This window comes from Scomber japonicus, chromosome 21 (genome assembly GCF_027409825.1).
Source record: "Scomber japonicus isolate fScoJap1 chromosome 21, fScoJap1.pri, whole genome shotgun sequence".
In the NCBI taxonomy this organism is placed as follows: Eukaryota; Metazoa; Chordata; class Actinopteri; order Scombriformes; family Scombridae; genus Scomber; species Scomber japonicus.
The window spans coordinates 16,359,960-16,379,504 of record NC_070598.1 but is presented as its reverse complement, the minus strand read 5'-3'; the positions used below and the strand labels follow the sequence as shown (position 1 = coordinate 16,379,504).

At 41.1% G+C, this 19,545-nt stretch overlaps 2 protein-coding genes across 2 annotated transcripts; one reads left to right on the top strand and one right to left on the bottom strand.

The window, feature by feature from the left end:
• The first annotated feature begins 5,850 nt into the window (after positions 1 to 5,850).
• Positions 5,851 to 7,956, top strand: amer2 (APC membrane recruitment protein 2). The gene has a single exon (XM_053342298.1). It carries the CDS (start codon positions 5,851 to 5,853, stop codon positions 7,954 to 7,956), a length of 2,106 nt encoding a protein of 701 aa, XP_053198273.1.
• Positions 7,957 to 17,022: 9,066 nt separating this feature from the next.
• On the bottom strand, positions 17,023 to 19,345 carry LOC128382304 (beta-1,4-galactosyltransferase 1-like). Its single transcript, XM_053342304.1, has 2 exons — positions 18,956 to 19,345; positions 17,023 to 17,691 (listed from the first exon to the last, which is right to left on the bottom strand). The coding sequence occupies exons 1-2, from the start codon at positions 19,343 to 19,345 to the stop codon at positions 17,023 to 17,025; spliced, it is 1,059 nt and encodes a 352-aa protein (XP_053198279.1).
• Between the last annotated feature and the right edge of the window lie 200 nt (positions 19,346 to 19,545).

The window sequence follows — 19,545 nt, the reverse complement described above, 5'->3', positions numbered from 1 at the left end:
TGGTAAATGTTGCCCAAACCATCATGAATAACAAAAATTACAACAAAACAGCTTTTGTCCCCCAATTTCTGGGTCTTCTGTCCTCAAACAAATAGACCATCCCCAGTTTAATACTTTAGTCTGAAACTTGTTCCCACAAGTAGACATACACATACAAAAATACACAAACACACACACACATCTCCTATTCTCATACTTTATTTCTCACATCTCACATCTCACAAACACAAATCATGCCAGAGATGACACTTGTTGTGTGACTGGCCCAAAAGTGGTGTTTTTGGAATTAAAGCCCATATATTTAAGACTTTTCTTCTTTTTCATTGGATCCATAACAAAACAGGCATAACAATAATTGTTCTTTTGGTTTATAAGGAAATATAAATGAGTTATTTGGGGAATGCTCTTGTTAATCATTAGCCTCTCGTGGTCTGTTTTGCTCATCATAAGCAATAAAACAGATGAAATGTGCCTGTTTTAAACCAAAAAATGTGTGTTAAATGTGTTCTAGGTAGATAAATGATCAAAGTAAGTACAAGATTCTGGGTTAAGAATAAGTCACATGTACAGTAGAACATTTTACTGGATGATAGTTGTTTTTTTTCAGTGCTTGTTACTGAATTCAAACACAGATCAAATTTGACCCACAAACACTAACCCTTTTTTTTTTGTAAACCCTTTTCAAATACAATAGCGCTCTGCTCTATTTATGTTTTCCACCAGTGAACAAGTATACATAATACCAGCACCCTGCAACTGGAACACCTAAATAGAACAGAGCCAACATTATTAATTACACCCAGGCTTTTTGTGCCACAAAGGCTCAAATTATTTGCTGTGAAAAAAAGAAGAAAAATCAGGTCAGTAATTTGTGCAGGAAAACTTTGCACTGGAACAATTTCATGAAATGAATAAATATAGCAGACCCACACGTTACCTTATAGGTGTCCTTTGAGTGTAAGTGTTTGAGATGTGTTTTCTTAGATGGCTTAATAACACTTAGTGCCACACCTTGTTTATTACAAAAGTAACAAAAGAGCGGGTGGGTGGGTAATCCTAGGGGGCTTAATACCGCACACACATACACATTCTAGCATGGTTTAATCTGGACCCTTGAAGACCCCCTGTCCTGGAACAACCTGACCATTAGGACCCCTGTAGAGATGATGATGATGTTCATAAGTATGTCATGTGTTCCTGTACAGCACTACCAGAACAGATCAGTTAGACAAGCAGCCACACTTGAGCCTTGTTTTCATTGCAAGTAGTTTACATACATATATATAGTATGCACACTATGTATTATACTCATGCTTTACAGTCCTCCTATTGAAGACTGCAGCACTGCAATCTCTGGGTTAAAACTCCAGGCATATTGCACTTCAGCCACATCCCAACTACTGATGTCACAACAGGTGACATGTGCCATGACGAAAAAAACATCTGCCAACAATTGTGTGATTTATGATTGAGTTCAAGTCAAGACTATTGTATTTGCGGTGTAAACCTTTTCCTTATTGCTGTTGAGCATAACCACAGGAATATAACACAGACAAACTTTTGCTCTATTGTTTCCCCTTTTATTTTATTTCGCATTATTTATCCAGTACATGTCAATAATGCTGGAACCTGGTATTTTTTTAGATTGTACATGAGGTTTTGGAGAGCTGGAGCCTGAAGACACAGTTAAAAAATTGCAATGGATGATTTGCAGTTTTTATCTTGATTTATTAGAGTGGCACTTAAGACGAGCTATAAATTTAAGCTTGCCACTGTTGTGTAAGCAGACTGGATTCAACAAAGAAGAGATCGTGATGGTTGCAACACAGTTTTATTTACCATCTCATGATAGTCAGTTAATTAAAGTCTAATGAAAACACACAAGCCTTATGACCTGGAGGCAGTGGAGCAGGTTTTATAGAAACTGCAGCCAATCATAGTTGCAGTATGGACTTTTCTCAAACAAAAATGAGTTGCATAAGGAAGGGCTGCAGACTATAGTTATTTTAATTGCCCATACTATACCAGACTAATTATTAACCACTGGAGATTAGGTGAGGTAGCTAACACACACACTTGGAGATAAACTTTTCAATGACTGAAATTATATTTATTACTCTGGTTGACTTTTCAAATAAAACAATAAGATTGAACACAAGATTGTTGAATGATTAGAGTTAATTTACGTGGTTGGGAAACTGTTGCTCTCCCTGACAGCCAATAAATCAAAGACCTACGACTGCCAGTGTGGGAGAAACGCAACAGAATCACACCACACAATTAGCATCTACACAGGTGAGAAGATTTCATAATTCTAAATAACTTAAGTCAAAATAAATCTCATCCTGCATCCTCCGCTTTTCGTACTTAATATGGCTCTAACAATGACATTTAAACAGAACTAGGCAAGTTACGAAGGGTTTCTGTTGGTTTTAAGGCTATCAGATAACATATTCACCCATCCATCTACCCATCTTTCCATGCACTGCCTCTGTCACACACACACACACACACACACACACACGCACACACACGCACACACGCACACACACACACACACGCACACACACACACACACGCACACACACACACACACACACACACTTTTAATATAACATCAATATTTGCATCCAGAGGCTTTTTACTAGCAGAGCATGGAGAGTGTAAAAGCACATTCAGCAGCTATAATGCAAAGGAGGCAAACGCTATGCATGCACACTCAGACAAGCCATATTATTAGAAAAAACAAGTAGAGCTAGAGAGACTGAGAGAGAAAATGTCCTCTAACTGTCCCACTTAGTGCTGAGCTTCACTCAGGGGGCTGAAATGGGAACCCTATTTAGACAGATGGGGAGGAAAGAGATGGTGTGTGTGTGTGTTGTGTGTGTGTGTGTTTGCCTGTGTGTGTGTGTGTAAAGATAATAGGGCGGGTGTCTGCCTTCTCTTTCTCAGATACAGAAAGGAATTATTAGGTCATGAAGAAAGCATATTTTATCAAACTAGATTCAACCAGAAATATCCATAGAAAGGGACTACCTGTGATTGTTGAGCTTAACATTTACCTCAACATTTAAAGGTTAATGCCAAAACAATAGTATGTCACTATTGACTCTTTGGAGTATCTTGGCATTGTTCTCCAAACCCTGTATAAAGTTTCACACAGGTGGCAGATTATACTAAAATTATAATATTATGTGTATAGATGTACTGATTCAATGATTTTGAAATACTTTAAACAGCTCAACAATGTGCATTTCCACCCTGAGGACTCATCATAATCCTTTGTTTTATCATGTGATAACTGAGCCCACTCACAAGTATCCACTCATCAATCCACCAGCCATCTGCTGCTCAGTGTCGGCTTCAAGTCTGTCCAATAGTCAGCTGACCTGCTGAATAGCTGTGGGGCATTCTGCTTGAGACGTACCTGAAAAACCTGCACACTTGCTGGGTGACTGACTTGACTCCGAGCGGACAGATTATCTATCTTTTCAGGGGAGAGCATAAGGAAGATATGCTTCAGTGCTTCACTCTGGGGAAGCCCTCAAAATGTGTTTGTGTGGGTGTGAGCGTGTCTGTGGATCTGTGAGGTTGAATGTGTGTGTGTGTGTGTTGCCTTGGGCGGATGAATGCAGACATTGTTTGATAGCAGTGGGCTGGAAGAGGGGAGCCTGTGCCCACGGTGACTGAGAAGGAGGATGAGGAGGAGGAGGAGGAGGAGGAGAAGAGAGAAAAGGAGCAGGGGAGGGAGGGAGGGAAGGAAGGAGGGAGGAGGAGGTTCGTAAGTGGGTCGGGGTATCAGGGAGATTCATGGGGGGTTGGGTAGATAGAATAGGCAGTAAAAAGAGCACCCATTGTAGATCATGCTTAGTATGGAAAACGGGGTGAACAGCTGATATACACAAAATAATCATCAACCTACAGAAACAATAGCTCAACAGAAGAGATGGAGAGAATCCACTTAAAATGTTTGTTCAATAAACTACTCACAGTTTATCTTATATGTATATCATATATGTGTAAAAGATAGAGAAAAGGACAATAACAAGGCAACAAGTTGAGGCTATACACTGCTCTTTTTGGACAGTTAATTGTTCTACGTGCCCACAGGAACTCTGCTGGTTGCCAAGGTGGGAGCTCAAAGTATAGCTATGTGAAAAGAAAAATTGCACTGGTGACTGCATGAGCCATAACACACACACATTCACAAACACAAGTTTCTCTGCAATTCCTAGCAACTGCATGTTAAATTGATGAAAATTCTCTCTCTCTCTCTCTCTCTCTCTCTCTCTCTCTCTCTCTCTCTCTCTCTCTCTCTCTCTCTCCCTCTCTCTCTCTCTTTCGCTTTGGTCCCATATGAGGACTACTGGTCATGGAGAAGGAAAATTTTTATACTAAAAAATGGTTCAAAAAGGACACAGGGACAACACACACACACAGGACACAGGGAGTTTGCGCACATACAAACACACACACACACACATACACACACACGTACACAAAATGCAGCAATCTGCAACATTAAAGATGCTAAGTAAATTTTATATGGTGTGATAGTGATAAGAAAATGTTTTTTTAACAATATTCTGGTAGTATACATTTATTAAATTAAATTAATTAAACAAAAGAGCACTTCAACCAAAGAGGGTAAAGGGGCGGCAGCTCAAGCTAATTGAGCTGCTGTGTGTGCTTGTCCCTGTTTAGGATGATAGGATGACAGTTAGATGTGTTGTCATACTTCTCAGACACCTGGCACTGGGGGTCCATATGGAGGAGGGTTCAAGGCCATATGGCCTATATGTCTGGCCCAAACTGTACTGGAGTGTGTGTGTGTGTGTGTGTGTGTGTGTGTGTGTGTGTGTGTGTGTGTGTGTGCACCCAACAGCGATGAAATAGTTTTTCTAAATCCATATCCAGATTAAGTCCCTGATGATCAGCAGGTCTTGTATTTGAGTCCTCTAATTCAGGCTTCTGACATGCTTATTTTTGTTTACTTTGAGCTTTTCCATGCTGACACACACACACGCACACACACGTGCACACACACACACACACACACACACACACACACACATTTAATCGAAATATTATCATCTAAAATGTATGCTGTTTGGATGTCTGCCTTCACTTGTTCGATTTTTCGCCACCTTCATGACCATGTTCTCCAGACATGTATGAAAAACATCAAATCCAAGCAAGTATGCGAGCAGTCTTTATAATTAGCCATTCCACTCTGTCTCATGACCCATTGAGAACGCTCTCATAAACATATTGAACTCATGTCTAATCCATCATAATGCATCACTGGGTGTGTATGTCTACTTATGTGCACACGCACACTTGATACATGTACAACACACACAGGGATGGAAAGCAGTAAATGCAGAGCTTGAAAATTGATGAACAGTTAAAAGAAAAGAGCAAACAGTGCATTGGTGACAAGGAAGGTGGAGGAAGAGAGGAGGAAGAGGATGGGGGAGGGAGTGGAGGACAGACACTGGCGCCCCGCCAACGTTGACGAAAGCTGCTTAGCCCACCCAGTTGCCATGGATACAGAGAGGAGCAGCACCCAGCATGTGTGTATGTATGCCTGTGTGAGAGAGAGAGAGAGAGAGAGAGAGAGAGAGAGAGAGAGAGAGAGAGAGAGAGAGAGGGAGGGGAGGGAGACAGAGAGAGAAAACCAGCAGGCAGGCGTTAGAGCAAGTCAGAGTGGGAGTGAAAGAGCACCAGGCAGCAGAGTGGAGAGAGAGAGAGAGAAAGAGGGTGAGTGTATGTGTGGCCAGACAGAGGGAGAGGACCGAGCTAGAGAGCTAGAGGGAGACGATTGAGTGGGAACGAGAGTGCAAGATAATGGAGGTGCAGTCGGAGTGTGTGGAGCCTCCTATGGCCCCTCAGTGTGACCCCCAGCCCACAGGGAAGATCAACAAAGCTGCCTTCAAACTCTTCGGAAAGAGGCGCACCGGCTCTGGGATGGCCAGCTTCTTCTCCTTCAGGAACAAAGGGGCCACAAACAGCGGGAACAACGGGAATTCTGACAATGGGAATTCTGTGAATGGGAATGGCTCGGCAGCATCAGTGGAGCTTGTTAGAAGCAGAACCCACGATGGACTAACAGGCTCTAACGGTGAAACTGATGGACAGAGAGGGGAGGGGCCTGCTGGCTTGGAGGCGGTACCAGTGAGGTCTCTTAGCAAATCGCTGAGTTTCTTCTCTTTGCTCCGACGTGGGAGTTTTAGGTCGAGTGAAAACGGAGGGACGGGATTTGTCAGAAGAGGGAGGGGTCTAAAGGGCTTCTTCAGCAGCATGCGATGGAGACGTAAGGAAAAAACAAATGAAGTAGAGGGGGAAGAATTAGAAAGGAGGAAGGAGAAGGATGGGGATGTTGCCGACTCTGAAAAAGTAAAGGATATTACTCTCACCCTCGAACCTCCTCCGCATCATCACCAAGAGGATTGTGGGAATGCAGAGGCAGAACCTGACCTCCAAACAGAGACTCCCACTACTAGTGTTACCATGACACCCTCACACTGTGTTGCCATGCCAGGGCCATCTGGTGAGCCTGACTCCCCCTTTCCTTACACACCTATTGATTCGCCACTGCGCCCTCCCATTCCAAAAGCCAAAGCTTCATTTTCAAGCCTCACCCCCTCCCTCGCTACGCCCCCTTTGGATCGCTGCAGCACAGGTGACCCTCCCTCAGAACCTTCAGTGGATCGCCTCTGCTCTCTCCTCTTCACTGATGTCACATCCCTAAAGAGCTTTGATTCACTAACAGGCTGCGGTGACATAATTGCTGATGCAGATGAGGAGGGACCAGGGGGTAACGGGGGCAGCGGTACCAGCAGCAGCAGCAGTGGGGGAGGAGGAGGAGGAGGAGTAGGAGGAAGTGTAGGAGTGAGTGTTGGGAGAGCTGTTGGCATCACCAGTGCCACATCTCGTTGCTCCCCGTCAAAACCTCTACCTTCCCAGCTGACCCAGCCCATGTTCTCTGTTTCCTCAAGCTCAGTGCCTGCCTCCCTTCCTGCCCGGGCCAGGGCGCCACCTCCACCACAGCAACACCCGGCCGGTAGCGGGGTGGTGGCCTATATGGGTGGTGGGGAGGAAATGGCAAGTCCAGAAGGAGTGGACGACGCAGACATGCAAGGGCTCTGGCATATGCTGCCATCGACTGGTGACAATTCCCCTGCTTTGCCCAGATCACACCAACCCCCCTCCACCACCCCCACCTCGACTTATCCCCCTCGTGCCATCTCCAACCCTGCCAGCAGCCACTTGCCATCAGGCTCTAGGAGTGCAGACCGTAAGCCACCTCAAGTGAAAGCACTGGGGCTCAGTAAGATTCCAGTGGTTGGCGGAGCAGGAGGCCGGGTAGCTAAACCGCCTCTTCCTCACACACACGGCCGTCATCCCACATCGCCTGGCGAAAAAGAGCCACTCAGTGATGAGGGCTACTGGGACACACCCTCAGCGACACCCACCGCGACACCTGATGAAAGCGGGTTGCAGCGTAACGAGAGGATGGCTCTATCACGTGACAGTTGCTCTGGAGACAACCTTTATGACCTATACAACGACCCTGAAGAGGAGGAAGAGAATGAAGACCTGGATCGAGATGAGGATCTAAACAGTACTCCCTCTCCATCTACTGAATACAAACTGAGCCCCACCTCCCAAACAACTCCTCCTTCCTCCTCCTCCTCTTCTTCCTTTCGATCAATGAAAGGTAGTACCAGCCTTCCCCGGGAATCCAAGATCCCGGTCTGCGCCAGACAAACCACACCCCCACACTCTGTAAGCCAGTCAGCTCTATCGTCTGTCCTAGAGGCTGAATCTCCTCCACCAAAGACCCAAGCACCACCCCCGGTTCGCACCAGAATCCCTGTATCCAAGGTGCCCGTCCGTCGCTCTGGAAACAAACCTGGCAGTACCACCAGAGGAACCGCCTCCAAGAAGTAGTTTCTGACTGAGGGGTGTTTCCCTCCTACTAACTTATGGACATGAGTGGAAATCACTACAGTGCTGTTTATGCAGAGCCAAAAGTTTTCCCAGACCAAGAAAAATGTTGAGCTGTAGAGTTAACAGCCTATAAATCCCTTTCAAATCTTAAAAGCTCTCATTCCTTAAGTGTTTTGGCTTATGACAGGCTAGAATAGAATAAGTGGTTTTGTTCACTTGTGAAAGTCACGAGGAGACTCCAAAAAGCTGGGTTAACACTTCACAGCCCTCAGTGGAACTTTGGAGGTTGACTCCTGACAATCCGTGGACTTTCAATAGACACATTCGCCTTGCAACTTCCTGGAAAAGCTCCTGACCTGCTGAGAGTTTGACAGCCACGTTGAAAGCTTCAACTCATGACTGCACACTGCAAGAAAAAGCAGAGCACCTTTTTATCTTTTACATTTTTCTTATGGAATACCACATGACATAACTCAATTTGCTCATAAGGACCTAATCTAATCAAAGTTTTTTTGTTTCTGAGTTTGTCATCTTGTCTAATCTGTAACAAATTACCTCCTAGTCTTCTGATTTTAGAGCCAAAGTTTAAAAAAAAAAGAAAAAAAGTTCACAACTTGGAATAACCCACCAGTTTTGTTTGATGTGTTTTCCTTGCTTTTTGAAGATGGTCCTCTTCTGACCGCACACTGATTTTACATGCGCAAATATAAAAATGAACACAGAGATCTAAAGGCAACTTTAACCTGTTTTATCAGTTACCTACTTTGCAGCTACAGATGTGGCAACGCTGTCCTGCAGAAGCCATTGTTTTATTTTGGATGACCTGAGTTTGGTTCCAACCTGTTGCATTTGGATCTCATTTGCACCCTACGGCATAACTGGGAGTTCATCCATAGGATGTCAATCTCTGGGATTTACAACTGTTTAATTACCAATGGAAACCTGCAAAACTATCGCAATACTCTAACCTGAGGGATCCTTTGCACTGATGCTTCAATACAGAAACACACACACACACACACACACACACACACACACACACACACACAAACACACAAACACACACACATTTAAAATCGTACATGCACACAAACATTTTCTCTCCCTCTTTGCATGCAGTGCTGCACATACAAGGCACAAAGGTCAGGGAACATCATCTGACACTGGAGGATATCACACACACTGTTCAACTTTTGACACTGTCTTTGTAGCTACACTGGATGACTTTCTTCTCTAAGGACATATGCACAAACAGGCAATTTTTTGTAGTTAGTACTTTCTTCTTCAACGGATTTCATACTGTTTTTATAGGCTTCTCCTTCCTAAGTCATACTGCACGGATCTTAAACTGTGATTGCACCAGCCTCTTAATACTTTCTGTTCTTCTCAATTAACATACTTCACAGGCTGATGTGAGGCATCATTGCAGTGTGTCAGCCAGTTTTAGAGAGCCATGCCTGCAAGTGTTTTGTTAAAATAGGCTGTGACCCAAAAACAAGACAAGGAAATTCTGTTTCAGATAAAGAGAGAAACTTTTTGAGTTATTTAATTAACTGGACCACAGCTTCAAATACAAACGTGAAATTTGAGGACTAAAGCTTAATCATTTAAGAGTCCTTCACCCTTCTTCTCCATGCTGATGGCCAAGTGAACATTGTATAACCTTATTCTAGGAACGAACCACCGCAGCTGTGTGTGAATCTGAATGTAGCTTGACATAATTGTAGATTGTTGGTCAGCATATATTTTTCTGTCAGTCTGTTTTCCTCTTTGTCCCTCTTTTGTCGGGGGCAAGATGAATGGTGGAATTTACTGTTTTCCAAGTCCCCTGTGCTCTGAAAGACGAAGACAAACTAGTTCACAGTGTGTGCAGCCTTGCAAAGCACCACTTGTTTTAAGAATGAGGGGGTGTACTGCAGTCCTAAAAGGCCTTTGTTAGTGAATCAGTGGGACAAGTTACAGCAAGTGTTCAGTTAAAGAGAGCGGTTTTGATAAGCAAAGACATTTGAGATGATGCAAGTTTTCTGTAATCCTGACCACAAGGGTGCCAATGACACTTGAGGGTCATTCTAGTTCATGATAGCCCTCCATCTCATTTAGAGTGTGATGATTGATCCACAACACTGCTCCAAAGTTCAGATATATTTTCAGCCTCCTCATGGTGTAGTGTATGGAGTAACCTGAGCCCAGGTCTGCAGTGAGAGCATCTCTCTTCAGATAAAAAGGGCAGGCAAAAGGTCATTTAGGGAGCAAAGAATCATCATATCTATCACATGATTTCTCTGTCTACACTGTGATCTTGGTTCTCTGATATAGTCTGCAATCACTAATGTTCTTTCTTCATCTGAGTGTTATTTGACCAGGGAGAGGTTGGACTGGGAAAGGATGGTGACATACAAGGTACTCTTTTTGGTGATGGAAATGGACAGAAATGTTTAAAATTTTAAAAATGGGTATTAATTAATTAAGCGTTAAGTATTTATTTCAGTGTTTATGCTTATGGCTTGTTCGCCAAAGCAGTTACCCAAAGTGTCCTAAAATCATAATTACTCCATGATGCTGTCACCAATCAAATATATATATATTAATGCTAAGATTAATTAAGATAGATAGATAGAGAGATAGAGAGATAGATAGAGAGAGAGGGAGAGAGAGAGAGAGAGAGAGAGAGAGAGAGAGAGAGAGAGAGAGAGAGAGAGAGAGAGAGAGAGAGAGAGAGAGAGAGAGAAGGGAACTGTGAAATTGAGAAGTAACTATCATTATGCATTGTTTTGTTTTTTTAAATATGGCGTCCTCTTCAGTTGATGTCATTCTGTCCCGCAGGCCACAGTTTGTTGTGTAAATAGCACTTGTTTTTTTAATTCATCCACATATGACATGATGAAAATAAAATCTGATAACCTTGATCCGTTGCACTGGCATATAAACAGCATATAAACTTCAGCGACATGAACAGAGTTCACCATATTGTCAGTTCAGAGTTTTGTTTTGTCTTTTTTCTTCTCTTTTCTTTCTGATTACAAATTACAAATCAGGGCCATTATGTGATCATTCGCTGCAATGTTTTCCTTCTTTTTGTTCTTGTCTGTCTGCTCACAGTGTGAAATCTTTCCACTTTTCATATTTAATGAATAAAACTATGTTTGCGTTGATACATGAACTCCTGACTCTTTGTAACCACATTTGCACAATGATTCATACATTTCAATGTCAGGGGCTTCATGTACTTGTATCATTAGAGCACTACTCTCCTCCACTCCCCCCTTTTCCACCCCCACATCCCAGTGGCTAAAGTCCCCAAGGAGCAGGGTCAGTGGGAGAGAGGGCATGTGTGGCATTATTGTTATGGCTTCACACTCTGACAAAGGTCTGCTTGGCTTGGGAGTAAAAGGTTATCAATACATTTTATTGATCACTGACATGAAAACCTGATGGATGTGTCATTGTCTGCCGTTGGTCTCCAGTGGGAAAAGAGGCCTGTATGATGACAAAGAGAAGCAGCTGATGTACAGCTGATGCATGTGGAACCTGTATGTGTGTGTGTGTGTGTGTGTGTGTGTGTGTGTGTGTGTGTTTGTGTGTCCTGAATATAGATGAAAGGGTGGGTCTCATTGTCTCGAAGTAGACACATGTTGCTAGAAAAAGCTTATATGTTGGTTGTTGTGGTGTTGGTGCGCATGCATGTGTAGTGGGAGGAGGATTTGGTGCAGTGCGAATCCCCTTTGTAATGGTGCAGCAACCCCCCCCCCCCCACCCACCTTCCCTCTTGATCCGGCTCCCTCTCTGTTTCTGCACGCTGAGGTTTATGTAAAAGCCTTACGTAAGACCATAACATTCACTTGTGCCAGCCCACCAGATCAAAGCTAGTGATGCTGACAGTGAGAATGGTGCGAAGCGGTGTGCATATCGCCTGATCTCATCATTAATCTACGGCTGTTTGCTTACTGAATGTGGACACTCATCATCATAGTGAGCCATGTTTGTGTCTTGTGAGTGTGCGTTTGTTTTGCTACATAAATCTGCTATAGCGCATGACAGGGAGGTTTCAGTTTGTGCTGAACAACGAAGTTCTTACACAAACCACTGAAGAAGAGAGTAAGGATGGGAGTGAGGGAGAAATGCAAAGAAAGAGATTCATTGTGAGTGTGAGAGAGGGTTTGCTTGCCTGTTAAATTAGCTTGTGATGAACAGCGAGCACTGTGGACACAAGTGGCAATCATGGGACAATGGTAAAAAACTGAAACGTAGTGTAACCCCAGCACATGAAAAGAAGAGTCAATAAATCAGTGAAGTCGCTCAGTAATGTAAATTACACAACAGAATCTTTCTTTTCTCTATCATTTAGGTTAGCCACCAAAACCTACTGGTCATATCAGAAGTATGGCTGTGGTGGGAAAACCCCTCATGCATGTTGAGTGCTTATGCATACAGTATGTGTGTGATCAATTATCATATAGCATTAATACTGGTTTCTGGCTAGTGTCTGGATTTCTTTCAGCAGTCCATCTAAAAACCTCAAACATCATACAAGGATTTGCTGTCCATACTGAATCTGTGTTTGACAGTATAACAGCATTCCCATGATTTATACAAATGGCATAGCATTATTATATGTTGGTTAAAAGGATGTGTTTATTTTTTACTATACAAGACAGTAGTGCAGGTTAGCTTATAAAGAGAAAACCACTTGAAAACATTTGAGCTTTCCTGAACTGAAAGACCGATTAAAGAAACCCTCCATTGAAAGACTGATTAAATTATAGATGTGGAGCAAAATGCTAGCACAGAAAAAAATAGATTGAAGGTCGTACTGATATTTAAACAAATATTTGTCCTTTGATGATAGGTAGGGTTTTCTTGCTCTGATAAACAGGTGTGTTTGTTTGTGTGTGTGTGTGAATGAATGATGCAGACTTAAGCACCATTCAAAAGCTGTACCCCACATTTCGCATGGCAGCCTCTCCACTGTCGTTCCCATAGTAACTCCACTAGGTCAACCAATGAAAAGAGGGGGCTGGGCAGGAAGGAGGATGGGAGAGTGTTTGGGGGGGAAGACGAGGAGGGGGGGGGGGGGGGCGGCAGCTGGGGGGGTGTGGATGGTGGTTGCTGACACATTGTGTAGGAGACGTGATTAGAGTTGAACTGGTGCAGTCAAACATTTCCCAGTACTATTATACATATACACACATCCCTATATGTTGATGTGCTAATGCAAACGGACTGTAGACATAATCCCTCTTGTCTGAGTGAGCTGCAAACATCCTTTAATAAACCATCAACAGGAATATTTAAGAAATCAGAAAAGCAGTGATGCAGATTTCATTCTCTAAACAATTTTGGCCGACTTCCTCTAAACACATCCATTCCTCATGTACAGGTTTCACTCTGCACTGCTGGCTGTCACTTCTATAACCTCCAGGGAGGCCCCCACCACCACAACTACCACCACCACTATTTATTGCTTCCCTGTGCTGTGCATTTGCTTCCCTCACTTCTCAATCTCTTGCATTTGATGCCACAGTTCCTCTCAGGGCAATGTTGTGTAATACTCCTACTTGTCAATAATTCATCAACACACAAGCTTCTGACTCTGTGAATGGCTGTAACAGTTCTGTACTCCATATAGATGAAAGCATGTGTTTCATTATGAGACTAAGTCAAACTTGAACCCAACAGTATATCAGGTAAATCGGGTTTAGACTAATCTAAGAGGACTATGAGGATTATGAATCATAAGATGAGTAATGAGTGAATGAGTTAATATAAAACACAATACAATGGCTTGAAATGACTTCTTTTTCAATTTAACTGAATTTGTGATAGACATGTGTTCATGTACTGGCCAAGGACAACTCATAGTACAACTGGTAGTTTTGTGGAATACCATTAATAATAATAACAATAATAATAATGATGATGTAACTTGAATTGAAAGCTTAAACTCTTTTTTTGAACACTTGACCATAATTAGCTGATACATATACTGATTTAACAACATGAACTTGACATCAACATCAGTGGATTCCCCCCTGCTTAGTGTCTTACAGTATGTTGCCTCTCATTTACTGGAGCAACAATGTTGAAAAATTCATTTGGAGGTTGGGCAGGCTGGGGGGGATACACTGAATAAGTATGCAGTGTGTATTCTGAGCAGTGGGTGATAGAATAGACTTTCTGAAGCATATTCTGCCTGACTGGCCTGTCAGGTTGTATTTCTCTGTACCTGTTACCAGAAAAGTTTCCTGCATTGGAGTAGAAATAAAACCAGTAAGACAAGCTGTAGTTTTTGCTCTATTTACTAAAAATGGGTTACATTTCAACACTGTTGGGTCTCATAGGCTGACCACGATTCCACACCCTTAGAAACAAAGTGAGTATTTAAGATAACCAATTTCATAGTCCTCGATTGTTTGCAACCAGATGTTAACTCTGCCCATGGACCCAGCTTTGAGCTACCATTAGTCACTGTGGCAGGTGACCCATGGTTAAAATATAGTAATCAGAGCTCCCTCTCTCCTCTCTCTCTTTTTCTTCCCATTGCTGCTGCAGGAGCAGTTCAGCCACTCAGCTCTCTGCTTTGATGTGTGTCCTGCTCACAGCAGACACACACACAACTATTTTCTTTACAGCAGAAGATGCCCAAGACTCTGTAACTAAGTGATCTTGCACCAGCAGCTACTGCACAAGTCTGCCAGCTGCTTTTACAAGCACAGGAGCCACGAAGCAGAGTTAGCTTGCCACCAACTCTGTAAGGACTGAAGTAGGAGTGACACAGGAGTACTTAAGCTCTATTGCTGTGATACCGGTTTATTTGTCACTAATCTTCATGAACTAATAACAGTTACAACTGTGTGATCTCTCCCTCCCTAAAAGTTGCGACTATACTAATTAGAGGGTCAGGCACATGTTATTCAAGAACAGTCTGTACACGCCCACACAGTACTCAGATATCATCTAATCAAGCAAGTAAATGAAATCACCTGTGTGGGTGTGCAGTGCCTTTGTCAAAGGTTTTTGAATATACATGTTGTCTGCTGCCAACCTCTGCTCTGTCAAAAACTCCAAAATGTATCCTTAACTAGCTTTTTGGACTATAGTTATTAAGTTAATTATTGATCAGAGTTCCAAATTGGTAGCTACATACCTTTTATGGACTGGATAAATCAACTGCCTTTCTTTTTCCCTAACCCCTGAGTGGTGCTGACTTATTATTAATTCTTTCTATTTATTTTGATTTTGATTCAATTAATAATTATGTTTGATAATCATTAATTATTTCTGATAGCCAAACCTGTAACCAAGGCCCAACAGCATTCATGTAAATGAATCTGTCTAAGAATATTAAATTGAAACTTGAAATTTCAAAATCTGATTAAATTAAAAGAGGCCCTCTAGACATGTAATAAGACACCTAAAATGCCTTGCTTGGAACAATAATGTTCCTGATATGGTAAGACACATATTATTATGTTATATTATTTTTATAGTTACCACTTTTAAATCCTTAAAATGGCATCCACCCCTTCTTCCTCATTATAGATTTCAGAGTTTATGAATATGCATGTTGCAAGTTTTTTTCCTGTTTGACACAAGATGTCTCCTACTTCACTATGAAGTCCACTCTCAGTGTATGTGCACTGGAGACTTCAAGTTTCCATATAACACATACGTTTACATTTAATACTGGACCAGGACCAAATAAATTGGACCAATGATTTGCCTCAGTAACAAAAAAGAAGACTTAGCTTCCCTTGATTATGAAGTTTTATTTTAGGCTCCTCTAGAAACATTTAGAAGTTTATCCTTAGTAAATAAGTAAATAGCTTTCAAAGTTAATCTTTTAGTACTAAATTCACAGTTTTTGTTACTATCTGTAGGATGTGTACCTCTTATTAACACTAACAACATAACACTGCTCATGCTTTATTCACATCTCTCTTACAGACACATACATCCATGCCACTCATGACATCATCATACATGCAATATGAGTTGCCGTACAGTACAATATCCTTCCACCACAGCTCAACAGCAAAACACTGTCTGGGGAAATATAGAGAGAACTTTATTCTAAAAATGAAATAATAATGGAAGATTATTGGGAACCTGTCCTTTAAATCTGTAAAGTAGTTTAGACATATCCAGCATTGTTCATTACTAATAAACTTGCAATGTGCTTATTAAATGTTTAATATATATTTTTTTATTGTTCAAGGAAAAGCTCAACACTGAACCATAAAGGATGTTCACTGGGTACAATCATTATTTCAATTGGGATTGGACAAGGCACGACTTTATTTGAAAAGGGCTATAAATACAATAAATTAAGTACTGTACATCTGCAAAGTATAAATACATTCAGATAGAAAAAAAGATGCCTCAGCCAGTGCATCACTGCAAACAAAATGTTCCCTTTCCAAACCGAAGACTGTAAAAGTGAAAAGTACAGTAACTAAAAGTGTGTCTCTTAAAAAAATCCATGAAAAGACTGGATGCTAACAACGGATTTCAACAAAAAGTGTGATCACATTCTCAGGGCCCACATAGCTTATGCACTGTACATCCTTTATTCACAATCCAGTAACAGTAACGTAAAGTACAAAAAAATAAAGCTGGTGTTGCATTGTACAGTTTAATATAAAGATAATTGTAATCATACTTTTGAATCTTTTGTGAAAACCATAAGAAACGTGAGATGAGAAAATATTTCTCATCATAGTTTGAGAATAATGACTGTTATTTTAAGATTGCACCAAAGATACTCTGCACCTCATATTCCAAATGTTTGCCTGTTCACTGGGACACACATATAAATGCAGTATTGCATAGGTAACCCTACACCAAGACCTACACCCGCCCCAGGACAGTTACAAGAAATGTGATACAGAGCAATAGCAGAGATTTGTAAGGTCATAACTCACATAAAATCACCCACAGCAGAGAAGGAAGCATACCATCTTCTTATGTTTGAGCCATGAGCCTGCAAAACCAACGAAAGACCAATATGACCTGCACACTCTGTACAATAGTCAACAACAGTCCAGAATCCACAGGTTTCATTCTCATTCAGCCTGGCGGAGCGTCAATATCCACAGTGACGAAAGTGTACAGTGGCTCCTTCACAATCTCCTTGACTGTGTATTTGAGGGTATTAAGTCCATCTTTATCCATGGTCCACCTGGTCTGCTGCATTTTAATAGCATTCTTTGGATTAGGTTTATTGTGCTTGTCTCTTACATGTTTTATCATTTTGTACCTTCCAGATGTCATGTCAGGTCTGGAAAGGGACATCCCATGGTAGACAATTCGTTTATAGACATCGTCATCTTCGCCACCCCAGCCCCAGTAAGTGTTTGGGTAGCCATTAATCTTCAAGAATTGACTCTTGGACAATGCTGAAACCCCTCCAAAGATGGTCTTATATGGTAACCTATAGTTAAATTTGTCCACAGCAACAGACAAGTGTCGAGGATTGTCAAAACATCTATAAATGTTGCGATCATCAAGAGGAATCAAGTCAACATCAGAGAAGACAAAGCATGCATAGTCATATTGCTTCAATGCCTCAGTATAGCCTATATTCATCAGTTTAGCTCGGTTGAACACTCCATCTCCATATTGGTTGATAACATAAATACCGTAGTCCAACTGCTGTCGCATCAATATAGGATGGACAAAATAAAGCCACTGCTTCAGGTGCTCATGCCGATTTCGAAATGGGATGATGACTGCCACCTAAGAAAAATAGGCAAATAATTGAAATGTCTGAAATACAGTAATTATTTCATGTAAGCACACACACAAGCATATCATCATCTGTACTTAGGATAGGAATCAAATGTAAAAACACTTTATGTACCCTCTCTGTTTCCACATGTAAAAATAAAACTACACATAAGCTATACTTAAACTATAAATCATGATGTAACTTGGACTGTGATGTGCATAAAACTGAAGCAAGGCCCTTAATAAAAATACTATAGGTTAACAAAAAATATTTCCAAACCTGCTGTGCCTGTGCAACATGTTAAACTTAGATTGAAGTTGTTACTGACTCAGTCATTATATCTGAACACATTATAATATTAAATAGGTTGACTCAGGTTTTTATACTTCAAACTGCTTCAAATTTCAGCTCCTGAACACTGAAGAGATTTTGATAGAAAGGAACCATATCTATAAAGTTTGACTAGGCTATTGAATTGTGACTAGGCCTATTACTGTATCTACACAAGTCTCCATGAAGCTGTCTAAATACTATTTACTTATTACTTTATTCAATATATAACAATATTTAGCCATTTTGTTTTACTAAGTAAGGCATATTTGTGAAATCATAATCAAAAATGTTGAATCAGCATTTAACATAAGAAGAGAAGTCAATACAATAAAACAAAACAAAATAAAATAACAATTAAATAACAATAACAATGTGAGGGTAAATAAGTCCAATAAAGTAAATAGTTTCTGGGCCTTATTGTTCAACATGTAATACAAGGATTTCTTGTATAGCTTGAGTTCATTCTTCCAGCCATTGATGTGGGGTTTCATCTTGAGGTATTTACATTTGTGAATAAAATGTTTCCCAAGTGAGATTAGATTGCTCACCAAAAAATTCAAGTTCTTCTCCTTTAACTGTACTCCAACCTTAATAGACATCCAGTTCAAACCTCAACATCATTGTAATCACGCAGAACATATTTTCTTTTTAGCTGACAAGGATAGTACTGTGTGTTTAAAACGGTTCTTATGAATTTATTAGAGAATTGTGTACTACCTAAATTGACTCCTTCTACACATTTTACTCAGTAACCTAGTAACCAAAAAAAAATGCTGTTTCTAACTTTTGCTGTGAATAGTGAGAATAATTGGCCTCCTTAAACCCAACATGACATAACTACTACAAAATTATATGCATCCCTTATTAAGTGCAGTTATCTATTAATTGTTTATTATGTTTTATTTAGGTATCTATTTGTTGCTCCATTATTTCACCTACCTTGTGTCGTGAGATACAGTCTGGTGGCTTATAACGTCCTCCCTTCTGTAGAGGATCACCAATCTTCTTTTTCACCTCATCCATTGTTCGTGTAAAAATAAAATCCACTTTGAGAGGACCTCTAAGATTTGGTGGTTTGTCAGGGCAAGGTACCAAAGGCTTGTTGGTAAAGTTTTGTCTATGTATCAGCATTTGGTCAGTCTTCATTTTCATCACTTCTTGTATGCGTTCTTCTACCGTCAAGATGAGTGAGTGATTTCCTCCTGCTTTATGATACAAGTTAACAAAAAAAGTAAAAGCGTCATCTTTGCTGTAAAGAAAAAACCCAACAAAAAATGCCAGAGTCAATAAACCAGAAAGTGCCAGGAATTTAAAAAGTTTTTTCAGCATTTTTGCTGTCGTTGAAGTTGTAGTTGTAGTTGAAGTACTGTATGCTCAACAGTGCTCATCCAGCTCTTGTACCTGCATTTCTCTATGCAAGTCATACAGGCATTGAAAGTCAAAAGCAGCCAGACAGGTTTTTACTTTGTGTGAGCCACTTCCTTGTTCCAAGTCGTTTATGCTTTATGACTCAGAGTGTCATCATTGGT

Excerpts from the sequence above, each read along its gene's own strand:
- amer2 (XM_053342298.1), top strand. The coding sequence starts at position 5,851 with ATGGAGGTGCAGTCGGAGTGTGTGGAGCCTCCTATGGCCCCTCAGTGT.
- LOC128382304 (XM_053342304.1), bottom strand. The coding sequence starts at position 19,345 with ATGCTGAAAAAACTTTTTAAATTCCTGGCACTTTCTGGTTTATTGACT. Across the intron at positions 17,692-18,955 it reads ACTGTATCTCACGACACAAG|GTGGCAGTCATCATCCCATT; the intron begins GTAGGTGAAATA and ends TATTTTTCTTAG.